The 18,770-nt window shown below is 46.1% G+C and overlaps 1 protein-coding gene across 7 annotated transcripts in view; it reads right to left on the bottom strand.

Annotated features, from left to right (window-relative positions):
• Positions 1-327: 327 nt before the first annotated feature.
• VEGFA (vascular endothelial growth factor A) overlaps positions 328-18,770 on the bottom strand; it is a 58,371-nt gene continuing 39,928 nt past the window's right edge. For 4 of the 7 annotated variants that reach the window (XM_068232623.1, XM_068232625.1, XM_068232620.1 and 1 more), the window contains 6 exons: positions 16,801-16,997; positions 14,117-14,193; positions 13,995-14,027; positions 9,366-9,431; positions 6,107-6,244; positions 328-2,520 (listed from right to left, as the gene is read on the bottom strand). In XM_068232623.1, coding sequence (XP_068088724.1) covers positions 2,499-2,520; positions 6,107-6,244; positions 9,366-9,431; positions 13,995-14,027; positions 14,117-14,193; positions 16,801-16,997 — 533 coding nt within the window. In that variant the 3' untranslated portion in view covers positions 328-2,498. The remainder of the gene's footprint in view (positions 2,521-6,106; positions 6,245-9,365; positions 9,432-13,994; positions 14,028-14,116; positions 14,194-16,800; positions 16,998-18,770) is intronic. The other 3 variants (XM_068232621.1, XM_068232622.1, XM_068232626.1) reach the window with 3 other exon arrangements.

Here is an 18,770-nt window from a genome sequence, read left to right as displayed (position 1 = left end):
TAATAACACTGATTTTCTCAGGTGTTCAAATACGTATGTGCAGCAGTGCAACCTAAATACATTCTTTAAAAATCATACAATGCGATTTCCTGAAATTTTTTTTTAAATTCTGTCTCTCACAGTCGAAATGCATATACAATGTGAATTTCAGACCCCCTCTATAATTTCTAAGTGGGAGAACTTGCTAAGTTGGAGGGTGTTCAAATACTTATGTTCCTCATTGTGTGTGCACCAAACACCTTGCCCCGGTCCTCCCCCCCACCCGGCAGTACATGCAGTGGGTGCGTTGGCCGAGAAATCAATAGACCACCACAGAAAACGGGTAAAAACATTTGGAGAAATTCTTGTATTTTTCATAAATTATTTAAATATATAACAAAAAAATACTGTACCCTCAAAAAAAATTTCATTAATTTATCGACAAACAGGATATTAAATAGGTGTATAATGTAGTGTGAACTGCGTCGGGACTCATGTATACACATACACACACCACAGGTTCGGACAGGCGGAGGATGACTTAGTGTTATGATTGGCCACTTTGCTGGGGGTGGGGTTGAGTACTGACCAATGAACTGCAGGGATGCCTGGGGCCTGTATAATGTGCTTTACTTTCTGGGAAAGGCACTTGTCGCACAGGATTATTATTATGGTCACTGTATTTGGCACAACAGAGAGGGGTAAGTGAGAAGCCGTGTGTGTCTGGAGGAGGGGGGGACTGCAGTTATATGGGGGTAATATTAGACTCTGTACAGAATCAAATTTCTTGCAAAGGCGTTCACACTTAATGAATGGCTTAGCGATCAGCAAGCATGCAATATGATCGCTTGAAGGCTTTCCTGCCTTGAAAGGGTTAACACTGATCATTGCACGTATACATTCACACAGACTCGTCACCTCAGACAGATATATGTTGCCCAGTCTAGCAGCAAAAGGAGCCTAGGCCCCGCCATACAGGGGAGAGGGAGTTTAACCCTTATATGTGTGTTATTAGAATCAGGAGGAGACTCTTTCATTGGCACTTTCAGCAGAGTATGTGTCAGGCCTCCGAGTGTGCGGCTGCAAGGCACCTTAGCACACGCGTTTGTGTGTGTTTCTGTATACATGAGCGACACAGACAAGATTACAGTGAATACATTTCTAAAAGACTCCAGTGACGCCACAGGCTGACGCAGATTATGCACTGCCGTATTACGTGCCTGGACCAGCTTGCTTCACATTTCAGAGAGGCTGAGCCAGTCCTGTGATAAGGGTATGGGGGGAGGGGGGTGGTGGGGGGCACAGTTCACCCACTGGAAGGCAGTCTCACTCAACAATAACAATTCTCAATCAATAAACAGCAATCCTCACTCATTGAGTGAGTCTTACGGTTATTATAAACGATTCCACTCATTATGAGTGAGTCTCCCTCGCTGGGGTGAGTATATAACTCAATGTACAAGTGTTCACTTTACATGCCGATTGCTCCCTTGGAGAAAACCAGTCCCAATGGGTTCTAAGCATCGTCCGCAACTGTTCCTTTCTCGTGACCTCGGTGAGTTTGGTCCAGACTCTGTCCTTGCTTCTCTGAGTTCTGTGAGTTCTTGGACTTATCAGTAAGCCTCCGCAGTGTGAAGTCTGCAGAGATCTTTCTGGCACTGGCTCAGCTCATGCCTGACTAATGTAGCTGACAGGTCACATGACTGAATATTTTTTTTGGCTGACAATAAAACAAAAAGCATCCATCGGAAGAAAGTCGCAAAGCCTTTTTTTTTTCCATTGTTGACTGCAGTAGATCACATGCCCCAAAACCATACTGAAGAAGTTCCTCGGGGCCAAACATACAGGTCGGCATGGCAACACTGAAACAGTTCCTCGGGGGCGGGTGCCGTGCATGAAGAGTGAAGCTATGCGAAGAACATTTCCCACCGCTTAGACTCCATTGCCTCCGGGGAGGGCTGATGGCAATGGTGGTGAAGGATCGGATTGAGCAGGATTCCAGAAAGTCAGCAGGGTTATTCTTTGACCTTTGATCTGAACTTGCCTTTGTAGTGTAAGTATGCTTTAGCAGAGATATAGCAACAATAGATTACGGTCCATAACAATTAATATTATTAGTGTCAGCGGAGCAGCTATACCTCATGAAGAACAGTTAAAAAAACAAAAACCAGGTGGGTCTAATTTTCCACCGCAGTCCAGTCAATTACCGTTTCGTTAAGAAAAATCCAATATATATATACAGAAATATATATATATTTATATATCTATATTTACTTATAATAATAATATATTTATGAGAATCCGGAAAAAAAAAAAAAAAAAAAAAGTATGACCCCGCTGTTCTGGCTCTCAATGTGTAGCAGCATAAAGATTAGGAGAAATGGTATTTCTGAAGAGGATTATACAGCTATTCTGCCTCTCCTAAGACTCGGAATGCATGGGAACCAAAGTGCTGTGCTGTTTTCTCGATCCTTCATGTTTCTTCCATCTTGTCTCATCGTGGAGACGTTCCACTTATCTCACCGCCGTGGCTTTTCACATCTGGACGCGGGAAGAGGGAGACAAAGTTTAGAAAAAACACATCCAGGACTCTACAAACGCAATAAGCATTTCAACTGTCCCACATAAGCGCCAACAGCTAATACCTCAAAACGTCTACATTAAGAAGACCTATTGCCCACACATAAAGCTATTCTGAAGTAACCGGAAACCCCCTTTAGGAGAGGCACATCATTCTTTATTACACCATTGATAAATTAGTGAACTAATATTCTCTTTCAAACTCTCTCAGGGAATAAAATATGAAATACAGTAATTTCTTTGCACAAATGAGAAAAAAAAAACAAATTGTAAAACCCAGAAAACATTACGTGAAGCTCTCCACTGGTGGGGGACCAGAATGAAAGCCATATTGAATAATCAGTGGACCAATCAGAATCAAGATATCAAAAATTAATCTTTGTCCAGATGGGAAAGTGAATTCTGCAGACAGACTGGGAAAGGGAATATTCTAAGACCTGGGAGAGGGTGGAAGGGAGAAGCAGGTGTTATTTTGGGGTAGGGTAACTTACTTTGCTGCACAGAGGTGGCACAGCGCATGTTAGTGAGCGAGGTCTGCAGAAACAGGGGCCCCATGTGCTGGCTGGACTGCTCTAGGCCTCTTGCCTCTCCTAGTGGAAGACAACACACTGCTCTGATTGGGTTCCCTGAGGACTTATCTTCAGCACCTACACTCCCATCAGTACAGAGAGGTATCAGCGATACACTCTGTGCAATCCCCTCTATGGAAATGTACAATTAACAGTCTTTCTAGACATATGCATTTCCTGTTTCACACAACTTATACAAAACTAGGATCACAACAGTTGGTTACTACTTTGGCAAACGAAGCATTGGTTATACATTGAAAGAGATGCAGTAAACATTTTTGGTTTATACTGTGATCTGCTGAAATCGAGGTTTTACAAATACTCCCCAAGGGCTGGCTGAGCACCCGAGCCATGAGGTTAGGTGTGGGCTACAGCACATAACACTGCAGTCTCCTCCTGTACATGTACATGCTGCTGTCTCCTGATCTCCTGTAAATGTACATGCTGCTGTCTCCTCATCTCCTGTACATGTTGCTGTCTCCTGATCTCCTATAAATGTACATGCTGCTGTCTCCTGATCTCCTGTAAATGTACATGCTGCTGTCTCCTCATCTCCTGTACATGTTGCTGTCTCCTGATCTCCTATAAATGTACATGCTGCTGTCTCCTGATCTCCTGTAAATGTACATGCTGCTGTCTCCTCATCTCCTGTACATGTTGCTGTCTCCTGATCTCCTATAAATGTACATGCTGCTGTCTCCTGATCTCCTGTAAATGTACATGCTGCTGTCTCCTCATCTCCTGTACATGTTGCTGTCTCCTGATCTCCTGTAAATGTACATGCTGCTGTCTTCTGATCTCCTGTACAGGATGCTATCTCCTGTACGTGTACATGCTGCAGTCTCCTGATCTCCTTACATGTACACGTTGCGGTCTCCTGATCTCCTGTACACGTTGCAGTCTCCTAATCTCTGGTATGTGTACATGCTGCTGTCATGTGATCTCCTGTACGTGTACATGTTGCTGTCTCCTGTGCTTGTACACGCTGCTGTCTCCTGAGTGTGTACTTGCAACTGTCTCTGTATGTGTACATGCTGCTGTCTCATGATCTCCTGTACGTATACATGTTGCAGTCTTCCGATGTCCTGTACATGTACATGTACATGCTGCAGTCTCCTAATCTCCTGTATGTGTACACGCTGCTGTCTCCTGATCTCCTGTACGTATACATGCTGCTGTCTCCTGTTCTCCTGTACATGTACACGCTGTTGTCACCTGATCACCTTACATGTACATGCTGCTGTCTCCTGATCTCCTGTACACGCTACTGTCTCCTGATCTCCTGTATGTGTACATGCTGCAGTCTCCTGATCTCCTTACATGTACATGCTGCTGTCTCCTCATCTCCTGTACATGTTGCAGTCTTCTGATCTCCGGTATGTGTACATGCTGCTGTCTCCTGATCTCCTATACACATTGCTGTCATGTGATCTCCTGTACATGTACATGCTGCTGTCTCCTGTGCTTGTACACGTTGCTGTCTCCTGAGCATGTACATGCTACTGTCTCCTGTATGTGTACATGCTGCTGTCTCTTGATCTCCTGTACGTATACATGCTACAGCCTCCTGATGTCCTGTACATGTAGCAATCTACTGATCTCCTGTATGTGTACATGCTGCTGTCTCCTGATCTCCTGTACGTATACATGCTGCAGTCTCCTGATGTCTAGTACATGCCGCTGTCTCCTGATCTCCTGTTTGAGTACATGCTGCTGTCTCCTGATCTCCTGTACGTATACATGCTGCACTCTCCTGATGTTCTGTACATGCTGCTGTCTCCTGATCTCCTGTACACGCTACTGTCTCCTGATCTCCTGTATGGGTACATGATGCTGTCTCCTGATCTCCTTTACGTATACATGCTGCTGTCTCCTGATCTCCTGTACGTATACATGCTGCAGCCTTCCGATGTCCTGTGCATGTACACGCTACTGTCTCCTGATGTCCTGTACTTATACATGCTGCACTCTCCTGATGTCCTGTACATGTACATGCTGCTTTCTCCTGAATGTGTACATGCTGCAGTCTCCTGATCTCCTTACATGTACATGCTTCTGTCTCATCTCCTGTACGAATACACGCTGCTGTCTCATGATCTTCTTACATGTACACACTGCTGTCTTCTGATCTCCTGTACATGTATATGCTGCTGTCTCCTGATCTTATGTAGGCGTACATGTTGCCATCTCATGTACGTGTTCAGGCTGCTGTCTCGTGATCTCCTGTACATGTACGTGCTGCTGTCTCCTGATCATGTACACACTGCTGTCTCCTGAGCTCCTGTACATGCTGCTGTCTCCTGATCTCTTGCACATATACACGCTGCTGTCTCCTAATCTCCTGTACGTCTACTCGCTGTTGTCTCCTGATCTTCTATACGTGTACATTCGTCTGATCCTTGATCTCCTGCACAAACTGCTGTTTCCTGTACGTGTACACCCTGCCGTCTCCTGACCTACTGTACGTGTACACTTTGCTACCTCCTATCAATGCTGCTGTCTCCTGATCTACCGTCCATGCTTCTGTCTCCTGATCTCCTGTACGTGTACACACTGCTGTCTCCTGACTTCCTGTACGTGTACACCCTGCTGTCTCCTGACCTACTGTACGTGTACACACTGCTACCTCCTATCAATGCTGCTGTCTCCTGATCTCCCGTCCAAGCTTCTGTCACCTGATCTCCTGTACATGTACACACGGCTGTCTCCTGACTTCCTGTACATGTACACACTGCTGTCTCTTCAGCTCTTGTCCATGCTGCTGTCTCCTGATCTCCTGTACATGTACACACCACTGTCTCCTGATCTCCTGGACATATGGAGCACACAGAATAGAGGACACAATGATAGACACAAATGGTAGACAGGGAGAGGTACACAGCACTGTCCTCTGAAGAGAGAGTTTCAAGCAGCAATCAGCAGTAAGAAGCAGCTCTATCTATGCATTGCATTTGTTCCCATGTGTGAGATAAACCAACCTGCAAGTCCTTTCGTTTAACTCAAGCTGCCTCGTTTTGCAACGTGAGTCTGTGTTTTTACAGGCACATTTACAGGTCTGGGGGTCTTGGACAAACAAGTGTTTTCTCCTCTCTGTGTCTGTGCAAGGCTCACAATGACTGCAAAAAGCAAAAGGAAAAAAAAAGAGTTCTAAGCTACAGCGCATCAGCAAGAGAAATGTCAACATGCATTACTCCTGAACACATTACAAGCAAATATCCCCCATCCACCCCAACCCATGGAATGTCCCAGGGTGTCCCGCTTTCATAGCTCCCATTCGGCCACATTGAAAGTAGATATAAAAGCAGAACCTGCCACACTGTCTGGCAGGTGGTCACCATGACAGAGCGGCGTTACCGTAATGCCCGGTAACACAACTCCTAATAAACGGCCATCACTTGTCTCCATGTTGTGTGGCCAAGTGACAGGTGGCTCGCTGGTGGCCCACCTCTCCATCTACAACCATTCCTCAAAACGCCTTCCTATGTCCGTCCTGGAGAACACAGAGACACGGAGCGAGCAGACATTGCGTAGCGTTAGGAAGCAGGAAAGTGCATTTGGAAGGGCTTATTTCGTTAAAGAACTATCACATTGACATGCAGAATCATTTTTTTGGGTTTATTTTTGTTTTTTTGATCACATTGTAGATTTAAAAAAACGGTGAAATCAGATCATTAACTTCATACTGCTGTGAGAGGGTTAATCAGAGAGTTAATGAAAGGTGGGTGGGAAAATGAGAATTAGGGACCCCAATTCATTTAGCCTTCCAAATGCAGCATTGTATGTTAGAGTAGAAAGGAAAGTAGAGCAAACTAAGAAGAGTTGTCAGAGAATGAGCTAGACGGTGCCTCTGTATGGGGAATGATTGCAGTACTGTGCCTGTGTCTGCCCCTGGGGGCAGAAGAAGAGGCTGAGCCTACTGTAGCTGTGCCCCCCCCCCCCCCCAATCATGCCCACACACATAGCTATGCTTTCCTTCAGGAACATCACCACCAACAATCACAGGTAACTGCTAGCTTTAGCCATACAGTGCTGGATGGAGGGGAGGAGAGATTATATGGTAGGTCTGCGTCTGACTTGAAATGCTCCTCTTCATCTCCTGCCACCATAAACAAGGTGACAGAGGCAGCAATAAATACTATCAACCCATGGAAGGTGAGATCTATCACTTCCTGTGAGGTCACTAGGGAGCAGGAAGAGAGGAGGAATCAGTCTGAAGAAGGCACAAGGACAAAAATAAGAGCAAGCCTCATCCTCCATTCTGCTCAACACCAAAACTAGATTTTATGTATGGACCAGTCCATGTGAGCTTTAGAGCAGGGGTGGTTTGAAGAAGCAAACATTCTTAGGGATAGCGTTTGTTAGCAGTGCTATGGTTTCTACCATTCTTCTGCACGTTTGTCACGGGATTGCAGTCTCACATATGACCCAAGGTGAGGTAGATCTATTTACAGTACTTTGTGAAAGCCCAAGAGGTCACAGCACGGATTCTAAAAACATCTCAAGATCAAAATAAAGAAAAAAAAATTCAACTTTTTCAAAAGTTCATGTACCAAAACAATGGGGTGATAAGAGGAATGGTCTCCGTGCTGGACAGAGGATTTGCCTTATTGGTAGGTTATAAAACAAGGAAGAAGAGATCACTTTGGCTCATTGAGACTGCTGATTGGTGAAAGCCTAGCAGCAATGGGAGGGATGGGGAGGCCAATGTGACTGCAGCGATGGCAACCAGTAATATTTCACAAGTCAACCTGAGGATGGTATGGTCTGTAAAGCTGCATGCAAACAGCACATTTTAATTGGTAGATTGTTCGTAATTTTTTTTGTGGAAAGACCATTTGGGACTCTGGTGAGAGTACAGGTGTCTCCACTGACAATGTTATTAATGATCCATCCTAGGTGCTCACTTACGACCAACCTCTTGTTCTTTTCTTCTGTAGCTTCCATAGCGGGCACCTCACTACTCATTCCACCATACCGGGGCACCTCTTGCTCATTCTACCCCCACTTCTCTCCACAGAACACAACAGACTGCTCAGCAGATTTCTGCCCATTGTGTCAATCAAACTACCCTACAATCCTTCCTAGAATGTTTCCAGAGACGGTCATATTTCCGCTCAACAGTTGTTGAGAGTATGAGCATAGTTTTAGGTAGATTATATGCCAAGGCAGAATATATATACACTACTGAGGGATATTTTTATTTGCTGGAAGACAATTAGGTTGGTTTGGCTGCCCATAATTCTTTGCTTCAATGTAAATCTGAAAATTAACAGGCTACTATGAACATCTGTTCCACAATACCTCAGAAAGATCCTCCATAATTGTTACCTTTTTTTTTTTAATGGCAGCCAACAGTATTTTGTAAAAGCCAGTGAGTGGACAGACCATACATAGGATTAGCTATCTTGCATGTCACAATGACCAGTATGCCGAGGTCACCACTACCAAGCAATGGACTGAGAATGAATTAAAATGTACCTCCACCGAAGAAGCCACCAACCCCTTCATCTCCACAAAGACAAGCTGACTCAATGCTATCATGAGACGAGAGGACAACCAAGTCTACTCTATGGTGACTTGCAGCTGGTCCAAAATTGCTCACATTAGCGGTGGTAGATAATAGATAAAATGGGAGTCCAGAATTTGGAATGCACTAGAGCAGGGGTGTCCAACTCCAGTCCTTGAGGGCCATATCCATGCCAGTGTTTAGGATGGACTAAAATAAATAGAATAATGTATTCTACTTGATGAACCACACCTTCCCTGGTTCATTTCCATCAATTAATTTAAGCTGTGCTGAAAATGTGTGAGGCCCTCAGCCCTTGATGACTGGAATTGCACAATCTTGCATTAGAGGTTGGCCTACAGAAATACAAATGTCAAAAAAATGGAAAATTGTAAAAGCAACGTCTTCTAATGATAGCACTTTTGACCAAAGTATCATTTTAAGTTTTTGTGAAATGCACTGGTGGGATCTCAATCACTAAACACCAGAGTCTCATGATGACATTAAGCCCGTATACATAAAATATAACCCCAATCCAGTTCCAATCATCCACCACCACCACCAAGCACTTCAATTACAACAGGAGCATTGCACAATGCCCCAACGTTTATTGACTCGGATCGGTAATACACACAAGCAGATTAATGGGATTAATTTGTGGAATGGTGTGACACAATGCCATGTCTTATTTGGTGTTTTGGTATTTTAGTGAGCACACGATACAAACGTACAAGCGGTGCGATTTGTACCGGATTTTCTTGCGCTTTCGTTTAAGGCCCTTCCCTCGTTTTGCTTTTCTGGAAGAAAAAATAAAGAGCGAGAGACAGAGAGAAAGGGCAAAAAACGAGAGAAACTGGAGCAGCATCATGGGAGCAGGGACGGCATTAAAAAGATGTACGGGACGTATAGGATAGTTAAGAGTAGCATTAATATGTTAGATTAGGCAAGTCATAAATCAGGTGGATGCAGGGATGGGATACTTTGAGGGCTGTAATAAAATTGAGATAATTCACACAGGGCAGTCATCTGATGACACCCTTCAAGTAACACATCTGAGGAACACTCTAGGAAACAATAACCACCAATGAGTCCATGTTATCTGTGAGCACAGATAAGGATATATATGCTGTGTATTGTCATTCCCAAGGGCTGCATTCCTCTGGAAGTTCTGATCTATTCCCAGTAACAAACATGGTGACATCAGATTGCTTCCAAGTGGCCTGAAACCTTACACTGTGCATTCCTCTGTCACTTGGCAAGTCCAGCCTGCTGTACAGGGAGGTCAGCTTATGTATCTACTACTTCTTCTTGGTCATCAGAGAACCCTGCATTTACCAGAAAAGGGAGGCCAACACTTAAGCACAGTGGAACCTTTATAGAGAAACTCAGGCAAATGTAACGGAGAAGACTGGTTCCTCTAAAACAACATAGCTTCTTCTATGCAACCTCTAATTAGAGCAGGATCTGACAAACATGCGAGATAATGGAATTGGTTGTTTGGGGGCAGATATGTACAGGCTTTTGTAGCTGCCTGGATAATACCTGCATACCGTGCTGGAATGCAGTTACGATTGAAGAGAACCTTCACAAGTGACTCATTTATGACTGGCCCTCATATACAAACAGGAAAGCTGAAGATAGCGGCAGCGTGACTGCTCCCATCTCCTCTCCATACAGGTGTTGTCACGGACTGTGAAAAGCAGCAGCCTCAGTCAGCTCCTGAAAGGGCTAATCTCTGTCGGCTTGCTGGTGGCTATGGTGCTGACCCCTTCCATTATAAAGCTGCAGGGACAGCAGAGGTGACCTTTCCCATACACGTGGCTAGATATTAATAGTAAGCCTAATTGGAAAAACATCTCTCTTCCTACAGCAGAGCATTGTGGGACATGCCCTCAAGTAGTCTTCTCTCGCCTCGCTCAGACCCATCCAGCAGGTGACCGTAAACTTTGGCTTGAATCTGAAAAAGGATGCCTCAGCTTTAACACGTGCTGGCTGCACTTCAAACCCTGGGTGTGGACATTACCGTTCCTAGAGACTCACAAGTGCGGCTAATCCTGCTTCACAAGTACCTCTAGTCTCGCTTCACAACCACCACTAACCCAGCTTCACAAGCTCCTCTACTCCCGCCCCACATGCACCTCTAACCCCGCTTCACAAGCACTGCAGCAGCACAAGCACCTCTAGCTTCGCTTTACAAGCACTGCTAATCCCGCTGCACAATCACCACTCACCCAGATTCACAAGCTCCTCTACTGCCGCTTCACAAGCACCTCTACTGCCGCTTCACAAGCACCTCTACTGCCGCTTCACAAGCACCTCTACTGCCGCTTCACAAGCACCTCTACTGCCGCTTCACAAGCACCTCTACTGCCGCTTCACAAGCACCTCTACTGCCGCTTCACAAGCACCTCTACTGCCGCTTCACAAGCACCTCTACTGCCGCTTCACAAGCACCTCTACTGCCGCTTCACAAGCACCTCTACTGCCGCTCCACAAGCACCTCTACTGCCGCTTCACAAGCACCTCTACTGCCGCTTCACAAGCACCTCTACTGCCGCTTCACAAGCACCTCTACTGCAGCTTCACAAGCACCTCTACTGCAGCTTCACAAGCACCTCTACTGCAGCTTCACAAGCACCTCTACTCCCGCTTCACAAGCATTTCTACTGCCGCTCCACAAGCACCTTTACTGCCGCTCCACAAGCTCCCCTACTCATGCTTCACAAGCTCCCCTACTCATGCTTCACAAGCTCCCCTACTCATGCTTCACAAGCTCCCCTACTCATGCTTCACAAGCTCCCCTACTCATGCTTCACAAGCTCCCCTACTCATGCTTCACAAGCTCCCCTACTCATGCTTCACAAGCTCCCCTACTCATGCTTCACAAGCTCCCCTACTCCCGCTTCACAAGCTCCCCTACTCATGCTTCACAAGCTCCCCTACTCATGCTTCACAAGCTCCCCTACTCATGCTTCACAAGCTCCCCTACTCATGCTTCACAAGCTCCCCTACTCATGCTTCACAAGCTCCCCTACTCATGCTTCACAAGCTCCCCTACTCCCGCTTCACAAGCACCTCTACTCCCGCTCCACAAGCTCCTCTACTCCCGCTCCACAAGCTCCTCTACTCCCGCTCCACAAGCACCTCTACTCCCGCTCCACAAGCACCTCTACTCCCGCTCCACAAGCACCTCTACTCCCGCTCCACAAGCTCCTCTACTCCCGCTCCACAAGCACCTCTACTCCCGCTCCACAAGCACCTCTACTCCCGCTCCACAAGCACCTCTACTCCCGCTCCACAAGCACCTCTACTCCCGCTCCACAAGCACCTCTACTCCCGCTCCACAAGCACCTCTACTCCCGCTCCACAAGCACCTTTACTCCCGCTCCACAAGCACCTCTACTCCCGCTCCACAAGCACCTCTACTCCCGCTCCACAAGCACCTCTACTCCCGCTCCACAAGCACCTCTACTCCCGCTCCACAAGCACCTCTACTCCCGCTCCACAAGCACCTCTACTCCCGCTCCACAAGCTCCTCTACTCCCGCTCCACAAGCACCTCTACTCCCGCTCCACAAGCACCTCTACTCCTGCTTCACAAGCACCTTTAACCCTGCTGCACAGTTACCTCTAGTCTCGCTTTACAAGCACCTCTAGCCTTGCTTCACAAGCACTGCAAACCCCGCTGCACAAACACCACTAACCTAACTTCACAAACACCTCAAGTCTTGCTTCACAAGCACCTTTAATCCCACTTCACAAGCACCTCTACTCCCGCTCCACAAGCACCTCTACTCCCGCTCCACAAGCACCTCTACTCCCGCTCCACAAGCACCTCTACTCCCGCTCCACAAGCACCTCTACTCCCGCTCCACAAGCACCTCTACTCCCGCTCCACAAGCACCTCTACTCCCGCTCCACAAGCACCTCTACTCCCGCTCCACAAGCACCTCTACTCCCGCTCCACAAGCACCTCTACTCCCGCTCCACAAGCACCTCTACTCCTGCTTCACAAGCACCTTTAACCCTGCTGCACAGTTACCTCTAGTCTCGCTTTACAAGCACCTCTAGCCTTGCTTCACAAGCACTGCAAACCCCGCTGCACAAACACCACTAACCTAACTTCACAAACACCTCAAGTCTTGCTTCACAAGCACCTTTAATCCCACTTCACAAGCACCTCTACTCCTGCTGCACAAGCACCTCTATCCCCGCTGCACAAGCCCCTCTACTCCCACTGCACAATCACCACTCACCCAGATTCACAAGCCCCTCTAATCCTGCTTCACAAGCACCTCTAGTCTCGCTTCACTAAGGCCCCTACTCCTCCTTCACAAGCACTTCTAGAACTCACTTCAGATGCACCACTAGCCTCATTTCCAGCATTTTTTTTTTAAACAAAAACAGTAAAAGACATGCAGATATTTTACAGTCCTGGGATTAAGATCCTTGGTGCCCTTTAGCACATCTCACTGCCACTCATGCAGTAAATGCCATGAATTTGCCATACTAAGCTTCCTTGTGTGGATGGCATCAGACCCAACACCTAGTTACCTCTGCTGGACCGTCTTGCTTCCAGCACGATACGAGCATGCTGCTGCAGGAGGATTCAGAGCTAAGCTTTTCCTCCTCTGATGCCAAGTGGCAGGCCCCAACAGGGTGTGCGGAAACCGCCCTATTTTATTCCCCTGGGCACTATCCGCCCACCTCCTCTCCTCTCACCTCTGTGTGATACAGAATAAGGCACAGTACCGGGCACACACTATGATTCAGGGGGTTCAGGAGAAGAGGACACAGGCTTGCTGTACAACACTGTACAGCCCACCACCAGAGTAAAAATGGGATCTGATTATTACAGGAAGGAAAGCGCATATTATTAGGCAGAGAAGAAGGTACAATCATTGGCTTTTCCTCTAGAACAGAGGCCATGCGGAGATCAGCAATCATGCCCCACTCGCAGCAGTTAGAATTGCCTTCAACTCATTATAGATAGCAAAGGTCACGTATAGTATAAGTGTTACAGGGATAAAAAGAACCAACAGAGACCCAATACCTATTACTGAGCACAAATGGAGAGGCAGAAATGATCACAATATAGCTGCTTCATTGAGATATACTGTAATAAGAAATGTATTGTGCACTGAGGAGCATCAGTAACAAGACATGCACTTCTCTTGTGTTGTTCTATAACGTTCCATGCCCAGAATCCAGCATCTCCCTATTATGGATAGAAACGCTTGCTCAGGATGCTCTATTTGCAGCTTAATGACTTAATCTTCCCAAAGTGCTCCAAGGGTTAACGAGAGGTGCGTCTGTCTAGTAAGCACTGGTGTATAATGATACAATAAAAGGGGGACTTACTTTTCCTGCTTGCCTTTCAATTCTCTCTTTGGTCTGCAGAAAGAAGAAGAAGAAAGAATAGTTATTTCCTGCCAGAAAATAGATTGGCTGCGAAGAAGCACGGCACCCGCTTTATCCCTCACCTGCATTCACAATCGCTGTGCTGCTGGAAACTCTTCTCTACATACAGCTGACTGAAGTGAGGTTTAATCCTCAAGATCTGCAAGAAGGAAAGCATGGTCATTTCTGTCCACAGTTTAGCAGCCCTGCTAGACTACACAACTCTCTTATACCAGCAGCATGTGTCTGTACAGTATATTCAGAAGCCCTGCTAGACTGCACAACTCTCTTATACCAGCAGCATGTGTCTGTACAGTATATTCAGAAGCCCTGCTAGACTGCACAACTCTCTTATACCAGCAGCATGTGTCTGTACAGTATATTCAGAAGCCCTGCTAGACTGCACAACTCTCTTACAACAGCAGCATGTGTCTGTACAACATTCAGCAGCCCTGCTTGACTGCACAGCTCATCCTATAATAGCAGCATGTGTCTGTACAGAGTTCAGCAGCCCTGCTAGACTGCACAGCTCATCCTATTACAGCAGCATGTGTCTGTACAGCGTTCAGCAGCTCTGCTAGACTGCACAGCTCATCCTATAACAGCAGCTATGCCCTTGTGTCTGTACAGCGTTCAGCAGCTCTGCTTGACTGCACAGGTCATCCTATAATAGCAGCATGTGTCTGTACAGCACTCAGCAGCCCTGCTAGACTGCACAGATCATCCTATAATGGTCTTACACACCATGCAAAGATTATATTTCTGATCGAGAAAATTATTGGATCGGGGCAAGAAATTACAGCCTATTGAGTGCCAGCACCCGGTCCCAGCTCAAGATTAATCTCTTTCTAGATCGGAAGCAGATGGGACATGCTGCAGGGGGTAGAAGAGAGCACAAGGCCGCCTACATGGGCACACAAGAAAAGATCTGGAGTACGACACACGAGTTTTCACAAGCATGATAAAAACAAACATTTAAAAAAAAAAAAGGAGTATCCGACATCGATTTGCCAGTTAGATGCCATTTTTGTTCAAATCAACTGCAGATTGTCCTACACCTTCTGCTTCACCTGAACTCTAGGACATGGCACCCGCTATTAGGTTATAATATGACAGGGTCTGCACTGGAAGCAACCCTGATCTGGTCATCGTAGTCTTACATGACCACTTGAAACGTAGTGTTCCCTCATCCGGTGAGCTGCTGGGGTGGAGGTGCGATGAAGGGTGGAGGAGAAACCTCAGATGATTGGAAGAGACCCTGATCTGTCAGGTGACACATAGCACTTTACTCGCCTTATTACCATCTGACAGCAAACACTACTTTTTTCAAGCTGTCACTGCCTTTAAAGTACACCTGAAGTGAGAGGTATATGGAGGCATATGGAGCATGAGCTTACACCTGTGCTTGCCTAGGGGCCTATTCACACTAGAAGCGCTTTTCTGAGCGTTTTGCGATTGATTAGCGTTTTTTTTTTAAATTGCTCCCATTCACTTTCATAAAAATGGAGGAAAAATCGCAGCGATTTCGCAATCGCATACGAGATTTTAATTCAAGTGAATGGGGGCAATTTTAAAAAACGCTACTCAATCGCAAAACACTCCGAAAAGCACTTCTAGTGTGCAAGGGCCCTCAGGTAGCATTGTCTTGAGTCAGGTGTGCTTTAAAAGTAGCCCTTAAGTGAGAGAGCTATGAAGGATGACATATTTATTTCCTTTTAAACAATAACAGTTGCCTGGCAGTCCTACTGATCTCTTTGGCTGCAGTAGTGTCTGAATCACACACCTGAAACAAGCATGCAGCTAATCCAGTCAGACTTCAGTCAGAAACAACTGATCTGCATTCTTGTTCAGGGTCTGTGGCTAAAAGTATTAGAGACAGAGGATCAGCAGGACAGCCAGACAATGTGCATTGTTTAAAATGAAATAAATACGGCAGCCTCCATATCCCCTTCCCTCACAGTTTAGGTGCGCTTTAAGAAGAACAAAACATAAGTAACAGCGTGGAACTCCTAACACTACAATTCTGCTTTTTTTTTTTTTTTTTTTTTTTAGTTTCTCCAGAGTCTCCATATAATTCTGCTTGAGATGTGTTACTGTTCAGTTTGCAGGCCTCCACTGACCTCAAATTTTCTCTGACTTCTGTGGAGGGGGGGACACCAAGCCAAAGCCAAAGTTTGGGCTGCACATAACACAGCGGTCACAAGTATAATACCCACTTCACACACACTTTTACGCTGGGTACTCACGATACAATTTTCACATCACATCAATGGGAAATTTCCAGTTGTTCGATAATTTCCAGCATTCCTGATCTGCTTCTGGTTGAGAAAGGGATCGGTTTTGAGATCAATACTGCATAAAAAGGATCCCCTTCTCAATCGGAAGCAGATAGGACATGCTAAAATGATAGAATGGTGGGAAATTTCCCATCGATCTGTCGTGAAAATGGCAAGGTGTATACCAGGCATCATTTGAATTTAATAGCATGTCACTTTTGCATAATGTAAGACTAGGGTAAAGTTTTGTAGAAAAAAAAAAAAGAAAAATTGCACTTTTGGCAATACAGTATAAAAAGTATATCTGCTGGAATAACTGATACATCCTCCCTACCCGTCTCCCTACCAGTGACTTACATCCAGAAAAAGTCTGTTAGAAGGAATTTTCCCATTTATTCATGTACAAGGAGGATTGCTGTGTGATGGAGAGATAGAGACCAGCGGCCATACTGTCTGAGGAATGTTAATCTCGGAGCGGCTTGTGACGGTACCTGCATGGTGACGTTGTGCAGCAGTTTGGGCACGCACTCTAGCGCCTCGTCTCCGCAGCAGCCCGCACATCTCATCAGTGGGACGCAGGACGGCTTGAAGATGTATTCCACCTCATCGGGGTATTCCTGGACCACGTCCACCAAGATCTCCCGCACCTGGCACACGCTGCGCTCGTACACGTTCATGAAGGAAATCACTGCGGATAGAGACAAGAGGCCACTGCAGTCAAGCTTTATGTAAGAGAAGTCATCAGTAATAATAACACACACAATGTGAAGAATGCACACTGTCACCCACTGCCATAGAAGAACCACAGCTAGACATCTCACAAAACCCAAAAGCAGCACAAAATGCGGGAGAGTGTTAAGGCCCCCATATATCTAGATGTATGGAAAGATCGACCTTGAGACAGCTCTGTCCCAGAATGAATGTGATCATATGTTGGCTGCCCATACACCACATAGTGATTCTCATAAGATTTTGGCATCAAATCTTTCTGGAATCAGCCTAGCGACGCTGCATTTGTGGCTGCCCCCACATGTTAAATGCCCCCCCCCCCCCTACCCCTGATTGCAGAGGTGCATGTATCACATGGCACTTGTGTGACGTCACACACACACGCCTAATGCCACAACGGCAGATAATAGCGGGACATGTGAGATTTCACACTGTAGATTTTACTCTGGGGAAGGGGCAGCGGCCAAGAGTTCTGACACTTAGGATGGTCGTTGCAATATCGCACGCCATTACTGCTGGGTGCGAGATCGTGCCAATATCAATAAAATCATCGATCGGCATGATTGTTGTGGCACCGATTTTCAACCGATTCAACAATAACATTATTGAATCTTATGGTTTATCGTGCTGCAAAATCGATAGACATATGGCCACCTTTGTTTCTTCCCACATCTTTTCACAAAGCTAATCACATTCATTGAGACCATTGAGACCTTAGTCAGGAAGTCAATGCAATCTCTGTCACCCCACTTCCGTTCATGTGACCTCCAAGTCTCACAAGGCGTGTCTGGGTGTCACTGATCCAGGAAGTAGAGAGAAACAGATCACAAGGGGAACACAGACAGCGATAATATCCTAACAGAAGTCCTATTTGTAGTTATGACACAAGGTTCATGCTGCCTGTGACATGAGGAACAGCCTCTCTGCAGCATTATTCAGCAGCCTGTGAGTGATATAATGCCACACAATGGTCACCTCTAAGCACAGGGAGGGTGAAAAGTGACAGTGTGGGTCCGTTGAGGGGGGACAGGCCCCGCTACATGTGAGGGAGCTAATTAGAGCAACATTTCTTAGCAAGTGGACAAAGGCTTCCAGTCAAGAAGTGTTTAGCCACATGGTGTCTGGATTAGCTGGAAAAATTCCCTCGCAGTTACTGCATCCCAGTGTGATTGTTTCATTGGCCGCTAGGATTAACGGTTAAAGCTCTTAAAATCCCCCTGGCATCCCGGCCAGTGACTAGTAGCGGTTATAGGATCGTCCATCCAGCTGCTGACAGCCCCATTACCCCACCCCATCCCATTCCTTCCCACCCTCCAAACTTCCAACACTTGTTGCAAAACCAATCGATTCTCTAGCATGCAGCATTTCAGCAGCGATTATTCCTGTGCCAGTGCGGCCATAGCGAGGACACCACACAAGGAACAAGCTATTCCGGAGATGCCCAATTCAATAAAATGTTGAAAAAAAAACATTTAAAAAAAGGAGAAGTAGTGTTGGTCTTACCTTTCCTGAAGAGTAAGGCCAGTGTGACTGTAAAACTAGGTTTATTATCGCATTAAAAATGGACAAAGTGTTTCTCTGTACTTTGCCATCTTCATCAGGTCTTTACAAAACAGTGCTTTGGGTCCAGGTCAGCAAAACACGAGTGTCTACCTAAGGAGGGAGGCTCATGTTTTGGTGGCCAGGACCCAAAGTGGGCGAAGTCCGGAGAAACACTTTATCCATTTTTAGT

Source organism: Hyperolius riggenbachi, chromosome 4 (assembly GCF_040937935.1).
Source record: "Hyperolius riggenbachi isolate aHypRig1 chromosome 4, aHypRig1.pri, whole genome shotgun sequence".
NCBI classification, from domain to species: Eukaryota; Metazoa; Chordata; class Amphibia; order Anura; family Hyperoliidae; genus Hyperolius; species Hyperolius riggenbachi.
Note: the sequence above shows the minus strand (reverse complement) of the source record. Positions and strands in the feature narration are given on the sequence as shown.